The sequence below is a fragment of the Aulonocara stuartgranti genome (assembly GCF_965226115.1).
Source record: "Aulonocara stuartgranti genome assembly, chromosome: 13".
Classification (NCBI taxonomy): Eukaryota; Metazoa; Chordata; class Actinopteri; order Cichliformes; family Cichlidae; genus Aulonocara; species Aulonocara stuartgranti.
This window is the reverse complement of record NC_138949.1, coordinates 21,305,797-21,319,017: the sequence shown is the minus strand read 5'-3', so window position 1 is coordinate 21,319,017 and position 13,221 is coordinate 21,305,797. Positions and strand designations below refer to the sequence as shown.

Genomic DNA, 13,221 nt, shown 5'->3' with positions numbered 1-13,221 from the left:
AGCTTTCTCAGGTTCTGCTAAGTGCTCTGAACCAAGACCTCATCCAGTTCACACTCAAACCGGGGGTGCAGGTAAACGTGTACGCCACACGGCTGTCTCCAGGTGAGCCTGCTGCGTCTGTCACACACCTACCTGAACAAATGGCAGGCAGTCTGATCCATTTTTGTTAGAGATGTGTTCCAGACCCCATTTCTGGGGTCGTGTTGGGGCCAGACTGTGTGCGGTTCTTCTAGTTTGAGGCTGAAAATGAGATCTACATGTGAACGAGCTTTCAGCTTTTCAAATGCTTATTAAAAATTAAACAGAAGTCTGGAAAGTACAGCTTATGTATTTTGTCATATTGTTGTATTCGTTTTCCATGTTCTCTCTGTTTATACTGCGCTGACTGATATTTAACAGAATTGCTATATAATCTTGGCCTGCATATGTGCTCATTTTCTCCATCTTTCTGCTTCAAAGCTCCTCTCGTGGACAGCAGTGATAGTGGCCACAGCGGCACGGCGGTCATCATGCTGGTGTCAGTTGTCCTGATGGGCCTGGCTGCCTTTGTTATATATAAATTTAAAAGGTACAAAATACTTGGGTGACAGAGCACAGTCAGAGAAAGATAAGTTAGGCGGAGTCATAAAAATAAGCCCTCTGATTTGCAGACGCATCCATGAAGTTGTCTGCGATAAAATACGTTATTGCTTTGTTTGTTTGTGTGTATTCGCACGGCCCTATTTAGGGTTGCTCCCATTATCTAGAAGCAAGCACCTAACTGCCGAACTCCTAAAACTTTCCAGAAGTATTCAGACTCCATATATCTCTGAGTTATGGACATCCACGACACAATAATAGCTTGAGAAATAAGACAATTCCCCTCTGTCTCAATCTGCAGAATATTACAGGGAATGACAGGCTAATCAATTCTCCCAGAGCGCTGAATGGGTGTCAGAGTCCTGCAGTTATCAATATTCATCTATCTGACAATGTGAGGGTTGACCTTTCGGAAATGCTAAACACAGCTATCCAAGGTGAGGCATACTCTGCAGAATGGCAGGAAAGGTTGAGAAGATGAATCCTGAGACAACACACATTATACAGTGAGGGACATACAGTAAATAGCATCCTCTGCTGGAGGTAATCCCATGCCAATCACAGGGGGATGGTTTTGTTCGTCAGTAGTTTGTGGAATTTTACTCATTATAAAGCAAACACTGCTGAACTTTATGGATAGTAATTACTACATTAAGAAATCAACTTGGAGTTCTTAAGCTCCCCCAAATGTCACAGCACCAGCTGCAGCACAAAAACACAAGGGGGTGAATCTGAAATTAGAAATGCAAGATGTTAGTTTTAAGCAGAATTGGGGATGCATCTGAGGGGATGAAAAATTGATTGAAAAGTGAGGTGAACAATACGAAAAGTGAGAGAGCAATGCCCAGTGGAATGCAAAATGCCCTAGTTTCCAGCTTTCAAGCAATCCTCTCCCATCCTTAACAGTTAAAAATAGTGCGTGACACATTATGCCTAGTGAAGGCATTAGTGAAACAGACCTGATGGCAGGTTTCCATTAACTTGCTTCCCTTTCCCCACCTTGTGCACGACCTGCAGGAAGATCCCAGGCATGAACACATACACGGCAGAGCAGCCTGACAAAGAACAAGAGGTCATCCCGTCAGTGACCTCCATAGCCGTCCCAAACCCTGAGGGGGACAAGCTGACCGCACTGGATCACGTGGATGTACAGCTGGACTCAAAAAGCAGAGGTGTGTAGCGCTTTGTTAAAGCTACAGGCTTTATTCAGCTTGTATCAGTTTTTTAAGCAACAAAATAGGTGTCATCTTCCCAGGCAGCCAAGCCGGCGGTGTACTTGTCACTAAAACTGCATAATTACTTACCTGATAGAATTGAGGTAACTGGAATTTTATTTGTAGTGCTAAGAGCAATAACAAAATGACATTTAGAAGATTTGTTTCTTTTCTGGGACATTATCGCCATTAATTTGGAGATCCCACAGAAAGCACTGTCAACAGTTTTTTAAATTTTTTTTATTCAGAATGAACTATAAAACACGGTTTACAGCAGTGTCTGTGAAGAAGCCAAAAAGGGCACACTTACTTTACGGGCTATAATTGAAGGGAGCAAATGTAGATAATGAGTTCAAAGAGGATTATCCTGGTGGAATCTTCTGGACAATCATGGCAGGAGCGAAAGTGAGAGTTACTTAAAGTGGAAATTCACAGAGAAACTGAAATAATGAAACTGTGCAACATAAATCTGGTATTTCTTGTTGACTAGTACGCTCTTCCATTAAGAATCATAGTTTTGAACATGTACATTGACAAACGCATGATGCTACACCTGATACATTTTTATTGTATGATTCCCAGAAGACGTCTTGTTTGATACTGTATGTAGCAGTGTCTTCAGTAAAGATGAACCAAATGTTTGGCAAAAAAAATGACTAGCCACGTGCTAGGAAATCAGAAAGCTATATCTTAATCGCGACATGCTAAAACTGTGTTCACTGAAAGGCATCGTGTCTTTATTTGTAAATAATAAATATTTGAAACATTAAAGAAAATTGTCGCAGTCAGGAGCACTGGCCACAAGTTAAAGCTCGCTGACTTGATATTCGCTTACTATTAAGTGCCAATTCTATTTTTCCTCCCCGTGTATTGTCAGACGAGTTGCCAAGACAGAGTTATTATTTTGTGTTATGTATTTATGTATTTGCCAGCCTGACTTTGGCACAGTGAGGTATTAGCACGCACAGGTAAGCGAAGCACAACCAAGTGTGAGCTAAAGTGATGAGAATGTCTCGGTGAATTATTTGACCCAATAAAATAATTAGTACAGCTGCAAAGAAGCAGAGTGGTGAAAGCATTTTCATCAAGAAATATATATGAAGTTCCGGTTGATTTACCTCCACGCGTAGCTAAACAATCGACCCATCCAAGATAAATGTGTTTGCCTGCAAAAATACACCCTCATGCAAATAGCATACATAAAATTCCTCCCGTGTCGCTTTCCTTTCTTCTCCCTCGCCAGGCTACCTGCCATCTCACACAGACATCAAGCTCTCTGATGAAGCACCCCATGTGTTTTAATGTTGAGAGTCTATGACCGACTCGAAAGCAATACATCTTCTTTGGCAGTTACTTCCAGCAAGCTATGAAACCACGGTCACAATGAATGGTCTCGAGTGTTTTGCTACCCATGCATGGATGGACCAGTTCACACTGTGCTGCCTAATCCCTCTGAGGAGACTGTACAGATTTATACTTGCTTCTTGAAAAGGAACACTTTTTGACTGAAATACTTGTATTTTTGCAAGGACACTGATCTTTTTATGTAAATAATGTACATCCATAATGGAAGAAGTCTCAGCTGGTTACAGCTGCGCCTGCCCAAATATGAAAATATCAAATGGGAGTGATGTGTAATCATATCTCAAAATATTCTACCGTTTCTGTTTTTGGACTTGTGTTTGTGGAGTTTACTTTATTTAACTATGTGGAAATAGCTTATCTGAGTAAGACAGTGAGGGAAGCAGATTCATTAAGCTCTGTACAATCAGTAAATCTTATCAGGAGATTCTCATCAAATGAAAGCTTGCAATATCCAGGAGATGAAGGAGAGCTCCTAGTCCCAGATCTGTGTATTCCATCAAGCCTGCCTCTGTGCCGCTCAAAATGTTATAATATGTGTCATAACAAAAATAAGAACAGAAGATTACAGTAGATGGGTATGCACAGCAGATGAAAATCCGAGCAATCCCTCTTGTCTAGTAGACTCAAATAAGTCATTTTGGTGACAATGAAGGCAGCGGAATGAATGCTAACGTCATAAATGTTACCCTGCTTTAACGCGAACAACACATTAGTGCTCTAAATCATTGTTTTGGGCTATTATTGCAACGGTAGTCTTATATTTGATTGTCATACGGTCAACTTTAACTGTTGCACAAAACAGTGACTTTTACACTTTGTATTTATTCATTGCCAGAAGCATTTCTGGTGTATTCGGGTTTCTATACAGAGAACAAAATGTAAATTTTCAGAATAATAACACTGCAGCAGACACTCACTGTAATGCAGTAAAAAAGCGCTAAATTTACACTTTAGTTATTAGATCAAGGTTTATTTTCAGTTTGTCGCCTCCTTGACACAATTATTACTTACTTTTCATATTTTCTTTGAACTGCTGGTACTGTGAAGGATGTGGTGCCTTTTTATAGGAAAAGAGTGAAACTGTGGATTTTTGGATTATTGTAATTCACTTTTTATTTACTCTGGACTGTTTATGATATTAAGATGATACCGACATCTACACATAGCATTTCCTCGGTTTACTGCAATGCACGGGAGCCTGCAGTCTGTTTAAGGTTTACCCCCAAGGACTCGGCGGACAAAAGCCTGCAGATTTGTTCATCTCGTTCGCTGCAAGGGACACAGAGATAGAGAAGACATATCTCCTGTCAACAAGGCTCAGCCTACGCACACTGCTTTGGTCAGCTGCTGTCTCTTTGGGATAAGTACTAAAGTTCTTCTTCATCAAACTTTTCTTTTTAAGTGTTGTCAGCATCATATGTCAGTAAGACAAATTGACTAGAGGCTTCTCCATACTTCTTCCCTCCAATCCTCCAATTGAGCCTGAAGCATAAATAAACTCGTCTTCAGACAAACTCTCATCTCTCCACATGGTCATCTGAAGATTTTTTTTTTCTTTGTGCTTGTTATTTATTTAACAACTATTTTTTGTTAAGTCCAAATAATTAACCTGTGAATACGATTGTGAACATATTTGCATGACCTTTTTTTTCTATTTCAAGCTACCTAAATATGTCTTAGGTTAAAAAAAAAAGAAAAGAAATGTTAACAATGTGAACTGGAAAATGTTATGTTTCTCAACGGGCTAGACTAATCATTCATTATAAGTGATGTGATTATTCAGTGGGTTGTTACTGTGTTTTTCATTTGATCTTGCAGAAGTAACCATAATTACATAAATAATAAAGAAGAAACACAAAAGGATTGCAGTGTGGCTGCTATATTTCTGCTGTTTAAACCACGTAGTTAACTCGCAGGCTATGCAAAGTCAATCAGCAAGGCTCATGAGGAGCAAAAGTAAGGCTCTACCCTAGCCGACTGTGAGTCTATCACAAATTGGTACTTTTGATTGATAGGCACGCTCACATTGTAGAATTAGTTGCTTCTTCTTCTTTGTCTCTTAACAAGTGTTGCTTAGCATGCCTGAAGTTTCAGTGCAGCCATTTGCATAATACAATGGGGCAGAGCGAGAGGACAATGAAAAGCACCAAGTAGCCTGGAGTGATTCTAATGGGATAGTTCCTTGGCTCTCCCACTGTGCAACAAATTAATTATCCCCTCTCCAGGAAATCAACACACACACACACACACAAAATCAACAAGGAAGATTTTCCCAGTCTGGGTAGCACCTTGAATGAAAAATGTCCCACAACAATAACCCACAGCAATATTGTGTTAGCCACAGTGTGAAATTGATGAGCATGTTTCCTTTCATTGAGTGCTACATTACAGTGTCTGGCTGCAGCGAATCATCCATTAGTGATTGTCACCGTTCAATTTGATTGTGCACTGCCGAACATCCCAGGGCAGTTAGAGAAAGGCCTTGGTGTTAATTCAGACTGAGAGCAGGAGCGAGAATAAGACTCTCGGGGCGTTGATGGCTGTTGGAGTGATGAAGATTGGTGTGCGATATGAAGCCGTTGAAGTGGCAAACAAAATGCAAAACACAGAAACAAGGTCCTGGTTGCTGCAGCTTTGTGTGTGAAGACATATTTCAGCCAATCAACCACAGTGTTTTATGCTCCAATCTCACTGTCTTTCACATTTCTTTTGTAACTCAGAGAAGAAATCATACTAATACCTCCGTACTAACATCTGCTTTTCATCACTTGACCACAGCCGTAGTAATTGTTCCCATTAAAAAGAAACCAGCTATAACTGGCAACTTGAATGATAGAGTGTTAGAGGTAAAATGAAGCTCAGTCTAAACGTCAGATGGGAATCTTCACATGGGTGTTATCACACTTCTGCCCATTAAATCTGACTTCAGAGCCTCTGTGGGATCATTAAAAGTGCTGTGGTGAGCCTGATACACTGGCTGCTACATGGCACCTGTGTTTCAGATAAGGCTGTGGTAGTGCTGTTAAAGAGAAGCTTCTCGAACCCTTTGGTTTTTAGGTTTGTGTCATGACAACCCCAACATTTTTTGTAAGCACTGCGAGCCATTTCTTAATCTTACATGTTCCACTGTTAGGCTTACTGTGGGTGTATGCATAATACAAAACATAATTCCATATAAAAATACATTTATTTTGAACAATTTCAAAATGGCAATTTGTTCACAGTAAGAAATGTGATTCCAAACAAGACGATTTTATATAATCGACAAAAAGGAACAATATCATAGAAGTTTCATGTTTCATGCACAACTCTGGGCAAATGCACAACTAGACTATAAGACAAGGTGTTTAATAGTTTGTTTAATGTGTCAAGTAAAGTTTAAAATCACAATGATATATATTTATATATATATATTTATATATACAGTACTGGCTCACCCCAATAAAAGTCTTTTATAGTCTTATCACAGATAATTAGGGCATGCTACTGTAAAAAAAAAAAAACAAACGAAAAAAAAAACCCCCAATGAAATTAAAAAAGTGGACATACATCTTGCTGTGAGACTTAAAATCAAGGAAAGACACAACTGCCTGCTCAGTGGGCTGCCTTAACGACAATGTATGACGATGCTAGTGTACAGATTTAAATTCCATCTTATTCTATGTACATGTTGTCGATATTTCCCCTTGTAAGGCCAGACTTTCATGATGTTGTATACCATATTCTGAGAAACAGTCATTGAAAGCACCATGTTATCTAACAGAGCAGAAACATACATCCCTGTCTTATACTCTTTACCAACAGTCACATATGTATGCATAAGCATTATATCTACAACTCAAAGACCTCTAGTTTTAGGATGGTAACGTTTAGCTTGAGCATAAAGTTTAAGAGGTTAATAGAATAAATTATATGATTTAAAAAAAAATCAAACAATCTATTATATTTTTGTCTTATATTATAGTCACACTCAGGAAAACAGTGACGTGAGCCAAAATTACTGAGACTGTGTACAATGATGATCTTGTCACCTGAAATGATTGTTTCAAAGACAGGGACCAGGTTTGCAACCACTCGCAGTCAGTTGCCTTTGGTGGATGAAGACAGCAATAAAACGGTCAGTCTGCTTTCAGTTTGAATGGAGCTGGCTCTACATACACAGAAATTCACATCAAACGGAAATTCACACAAACTATTTACAGAGTTCGGCCAGAACCTCATAGATCTGAAACAGAATTTCCTCCACAAATAATGACATCATTGCTGCAAAATGACAGAGATGGTCAGCAACCTTGCTTTCATATAGAGATATAACCAGAATACAACTTGTTGGCAACCAGTTGAGTCATGTCTCCTATTTCAAAGAGATGCGCCGCAGATGAGTTGTGCTCATTGGTGCAGACTGACTCAGATTGATTGCATTGTGTTGCAATCTATGTTTATAAATGAGACTGCAGTTTTATGCAAACCTTTGCTAACCTGTCTGAAGGTGACTGCACTCAGTCTGAGTCAGGCCATGATTGTTTAGAGACAAAGGTTGAAGGTGTTGCATGCTCAACTTCTGCTTCTTATTTGCAATTGGTCGCCAAATGCAAAAAAAATCTGATGCAATCACAAGGCCACCACCCATTTTTCATAGTCATAATGGGGTTGCAGTGCTAGTTTTATACTAGTGCAACTGAGCTATTATGAAGGAAGAGCAGAATGTAATCTGCCCCATCATGCAAGTCTTTGTTGGATGGGTTGACTATCCATTAAAGCTGTGTCCGCACAACAAGTGATTCTCAGCAGTGCTGTGACCAGAGACCACAAAGTCAACCTCAAGTGACTATAGATCAAAAAAACTGCTAACAAAGCAAAGTGGACAAGTCCAAGATAAACTTTTCTCAAAATTGAGGCAATCGATTGAAGTGACTACCAGAGAGATGCTGGTGATTGACTTACAACCTGGTAATCAATACAGAGCATAACCGAGGCAACCAGAGCCTGGAATGATCGCTAGCAACCAACTGTTGGTTTCAGATGCATGAATTGCTCCCTGTGTGGACACGGCTCTTCAGGATGTAACAAAGAGGAAAAAGTAAACAAAAAGTATGAATAAAGTAAAATATTGTAATTGACAGAGTTGATCATTTTTAGTCAAATTAGTATGATAGAGATAAATATGAATGCAGCAGAACCTTTTTATTAGATGGAATCAGTATTTTCCAGCCTTGTTTAGTATTCTAATATTCCCACAGGGCTGTCTCCTTACGACAACCACTGAGAAATCAATGTCGAGTTTACAAACTATAGTAAAGCCTATCCATCCTCTCTCTAGTACTAACCTCTCCATTAATAATATCCTCCTTCTTATTAACATTATACCCATATATTCCTAACACTGTTTTCTCTAGAAGGGCACCTACCAAAGCTTCCGGGGTATTTGTTTTCTAGTGCCCGGCCATGTATTTCCCAAATACTATACAAAAGGAGTAAAACAATATTTAAAGCAGCACAACATCATCTGAGTATTCATAATATTAATAATGTTCATATTAGCAATGTAGGATCCATGGCATGTGGTAAAGAGCGAGGGAGTCTTGACGCCACTTACTTTTTGCTTGTTGCTGCACTTATTAACACATTTCAGCATTAACTGTCCCCAAACTAGAGGCCCTGTAGTCTGGCTCAGTGGATTCATCTTTATCATCTGGTATTGTAAACTAGATGCTTATTCTATCCACATGAATAAAAAAAAACATGTCTCGGAACGATAGCAGCTATTGGCATGAAAACAAAGAAGGAAAAAAAAGACCAGTAAATAAAACTATTTCAGCACAATTGAAACACAACAATCAGTACTTACTCTGTAACAGAGCTCATGTCTTAGACATTAGTACAGTTAGGAAATTCCCTTGTAACAATTCTCTCCATATTTCTGCCAATTCCACCTGAAAAAAAGAAGAAGAGGTGAACAAATTATTAAACTGAGTAAATAAAATAGCAGGGGACTGCTGTGGCATGATTTGGTTTTTTTGTGTTTTTTAATTAAATGGCTTGTAGAGGCTTTTATATTTAATTGCATCATTCATGCATTTTGCCTGAAACACACTAAAAGAACATGGCTTATCCGAGCAGGGCTGAGCTGGTGATGACGGTAGGCTGATAAGATACAATCGCCGTGACAAGTGCGGTCATTCAGATCGTGCAGACACTGGCTTATTCGAAAGTTGAACTTCAGCGTCTCAAACATCTCAGTTCAATAAATTCAGCCATTTGTATAGAGCAGCCTGAACCTAATTTCATGTTCATTCTCATAAGTAATAACCTGCAATAAATTCATTAAGGTGGAGACCTGGCTGTCAGTTCAGATTTACAAAAGACATACAGATTTTTTTTAGCTTTAAATTAATCTTATAAGAGGGATGTTTTAAGAGTAAAACTTGTGTAGCCTGCAGCAAATTGAGTATTTAATATAAAAGATAAAATGAGCTTTAAAATTGAGATCGGAATTCTAGTGCTTTTTAAAATGAACCAGAAACAGTAACTGTATATTAACTAAAGGGAGCTCTTTCACCTCTATAAAGCTAAAAGCACAGCTCAAAGAAATGAGCAGAACACTTGATTGTCACAGTATAACACAGTTGGTTAAACATCAAGTTTATCAGTCTGTTCAGTTAGGAAGCATAAACTATTCTAAATCCATTTCACCTGCTTTGGTAACAGTGAAAGTGACAACAGGTTCACTGGAGAGGCAACAACAAGACAGCTGCTAAAAAAGGAATGTTTCTGCAGGAGGTGGTCACAGACAGTTGCTCTCTCCTTATCCCCCCCGACTGATTTTTCTCTTATTTTGCTTTTTATTAGTGTCCTTGTCACTACTGGTAGCATGAAACAATACCTGCAGCCCATTCAGGCTGCACAGGTAGCTGCCCCAGGATGGCGCATCCATACATGCCATCACAAAAACTTTGGTGTATGTCTAAGGACAGTCTCAAGATTGTGGACATGATACCAAAAGACTGGCTAATACATGCAGAGAGGTGGACAAGACCGAAGAAGGGCATCAACCAAGAAGCAGGATCGGCCTCTGCTCCTGTGTGTGTGGAGAAACAGGGGGAGCACTGCCAGAGCCTTACAGAATGACCTCTAGTGGGCTCATTGTGCATATTTCTGACCAAACTGTCAGGAACAGACTACGGGAGACTGGGATGAAGGACTGAAGTCCTTTAGTGGGACCTGTGCTCACAGCCCACCACCGTGCAGCTTGGCTGGCATACGCCAAAGAATGCAAAAATTGGCAGTATCCACCTCTGATCCCCTGTTGGCTTCACAGATGAAAGCAGGTTCGCTCTGACAATGAGTCAAAGAGTCTGGAGACACCATGGGAAACTTTATGATGTCTGAAACATCATCCGGCATTACAAGTTTTCGCGTGGGTCAGTGATGATCTTATCCTTATCCTTGCAAGGTCATACAGACCTGCATACACAGACTGCTGTTTGGTACCAGGAGGGAATCCTCAGAACTTTTGTCAGACCCTATGCCGGTCTACATTGCTCTCATGTGTCCAGAGGGCATTTAAGGCAGTGATACACTGACTGGCTCTCATATTACCAGGCCAGGGCTGATGATTTTGGTTACAATTGATGTCGTTGCATCATTTTGTTTGCAACAAATTATAGATTATACATCAGTAAATAGTTACAACTTAGATATGTCATTCATCAAGATGTGGTGTTTGACTTAAGCGTTTCATGGATTTTTTTTGAGCAGTATACTTATTTCCTTCTGTCTGGATGGCTGCTGTAAAGACACAGAAATGAGTTAATATGTTTTCAGACATGTTAACTTCCATTTCTATATCAAATGATTCTTATTCTAGTTAGGTTTTGTTTCAAATCTAGATGGTTCTATTTTATTTCAGACCAACACATAACAAACATTACTAATGAAGCTGCAATGAACCATTTTTGTGGTTGCTTTGGAAAGCAAAAATAATTAATATACAGATCTGTTCAGATTTATGTGGCCAATTGTTTTTCAGTAAACATGTTACTTTGCACAACCAGTTGTTACAAAATAACACGATCTCCTCTTTCAGCTCTGTGTTTGGTCTCCTATAAAGTTTTTATAGCTGCAAAATGTCTCAGTATTTTTGCCATCTAACTTTTAATCTTGACTACTGCTGTTTGGTGCTGAGCTGCTGGTGTTTTTAGAGCTTTTCACAATAACAGTGGACTCAACATGCTAGTTGCAGATTGCATAGTTAAGGTTAAGTCCACTGTAAAGCCCTGCAAAGCTGAGGGGAGCTGCAGAGTCAGAGGTTAATTCTCTGTAGGTTCATCAATAAGAACACCTTTCAAGCTGTCCTGTCACATTGCCTTTTGACACACTATTATTAGAAAACAACTCAGAATCGATTTAAGGATGTCACTTAAGAGTAACCATCAATGGAGCACATGCAGGATACACCCGAGACTGATAGCTGTGACCAATTATGTAGCCGAATGAGAGGTGCTCTTCAAAAGTTACTGCTTCAGTGTTTTGTCTCTTTGACCAAGAGATGACATTTGATACTCCTACACTGAGTCTAGTGAATTCAGGTGTAATTTTTGGAGGTTACATGCAGTACAAGCCTCATCCTCCTTTCAAAAACAGTTTCCTTTTTCCACATACAGCATCAATTTTGTACGTACAAATGCTAATCAGAGAATTCTAACTTGTCTTCCTTAGTTGATTGCTAGGAAGACTGGTCCTGACAACTTCCTGTCTTGTATAATGTATCATACATGAATCCCCTTTCCAGCATAATTAATCCCCATTTCAACTCAACTGTAATTTTCTACGGAGCCCATATGAGCTGTCATTTTAATCATTTAGTATTAACATATATCAAATGAAAGTCCTTAACTAAGCTGCCAAAAAAATGTTCATTTAAGTCTGTCAGATACTGCTTGAAACATTCAAATCTTCCTTTTAACCTTCATGAATTCTGACTGTAATTTTACTTAATAGCTTCAGCGGCATTGTGACAGCTACCAGTGATAAGAGATTCTTCTTCGTTTTAAAGCATGTAAGGATATTTGGACTAAAGTGAGGACACATAAAATCACTGAACCCACACATTAATTAAATTAAACTCTCTAAGGAAATATTTCCCACTGGCTGGTGGAAGACCTGCCTTACAAGACATGGAAGGTTCAGTACTGTATAACAAATGTGCTCTATTTATTCCACATTTTTAAAAAGAGTTCACAAAATTGTGTAGGTAAATCATCGATGGCAATACTCAAAACAGATGAACAATCATATTAATCCTGCAGTAAGCTGAACAGCGACTTGGACTAACAGATGGTAGACTTTATAACGTTCCTGTAAAATAGTGAAAACCGAATACAGCAGACTCAGCTTTCTGGGAACATTTATATCTCAGCCAGAATTGGAATACATGAAAATCAAACCAAGCTGATGAGTACTAATGAAATCTTTAAGCAGCAGGTTGTAAATTCATTTAGCATAGCGAGCCACAGATTAAAGGCCCCATGCTGCTCTGCCCTTTTCTAAATAAACACTCTCGAAAGCAACTAAAAAGGAGTCAATTTGTTTCAGATCAGCAAGGACTTGGTTGAAACAGCTGAGAAATGAAGAACAGCCAAAGTGCTGAGTGACCAGAAAAAAGGCCTGCAGCCCACATGTCTGTGTCAGGAGCACTGCAATGCTAGTTTTGTCAAACAGTCCACACCGTCTGCAGGGACTGAATAGTTCTCATCTAAAAGACATCACAGCGGATGTCAAGCATAGCAATCAAAAAGTTAACTTGTCATGGTGATATCTGGTTTCTGTGCAGATGCTGCAGTTGTGCTCGGGCTGTGCAAATTGCAAAAATATGACACACAGCATTGATAAAGACGTCGCAGCACCTCAGACACGCACTGAATTCTAATGTATTTTTGAGTAGTTTCACTAAAAAAATAAAAAACATGCCATTTTAAATAAGAGCAAAAAGAACATCCTCGTATTTTGAGTCTACGCTATATTAAATTTCAGATTTATTCAAATGCTCAGTGATGTTTTTTAG

General features: G+C 39.1%; 2 protein-coding genes across 6 annotated transcripts in view; one reads left to right on the top strand and one right to left on the bottom strand.

Annotated features, from left to right (window-relative positions):
- The window catches only part of LOC309720420 (VPS10 domain-containing receptor SorCS1-like), a 79,919-nt gene extending 74,913 nt beyond the window's left edge, over window positions 1-5,006 (top strand). For 3 of the 4 annotated variants that reach the window (XM_082557342.1, XM_082557340.1, XM_082557339.1), the window contains 4 exons: window positions 3-102; window positions 460-568; window positions 1,597-1,751; window positions 3,037-5,006. In XM_082557342.1, coding sequence (XP_082413468.1) covers window positions 3-102; window positions 460-568; window positions 1,597-1,751; window positions 3,037-3,095 — 423 coding nt within the window. In that variant the 3' untranslated portion in view covers window positions 3,096-5,006. Of the gene's footprint in view, window positions 1-2; window positions 103-459; window positions 569-880; window positions 1,017-1,596; window positions 1,752-3,036 lie in introns of those variants that run through there. The other variant, XR_014280479.1, reaches the window with a different exon arrangement.
- A 1,667-nt stretch (window positions 5,007-6,673) lies between these two features.
- Window positions 6,674-13,221, bottom strand: part of LOC309720348 (VPS10 domain-containing receptor SorCS3-like) — a 55,555-nt gene continuing 49,007 nt past the window's right edge. Inside the window, exons 27-28 of one of the 2 annotated variants that reach the window (XM_082557189.1) lie at window positions 9,007-9,091; window positions 6,674-8,212 (exon numbers count right to left, since the gene is read on the bottom strand). In XM_082557189.1, coding sequence (XP_082413315.1) covers window positions 9,027-9,091 — 65 coding nt within the window. In that variant the 3' untranslated portion in view covers window positions 6,674-8,212; window positions 9,007-9,026. Of the gene's footprint in view, window positions 9,092-13,221 lie in introns of both variants that reach the window. The other variant, XM_082557188.1, reaches the window with a different exon arrangement.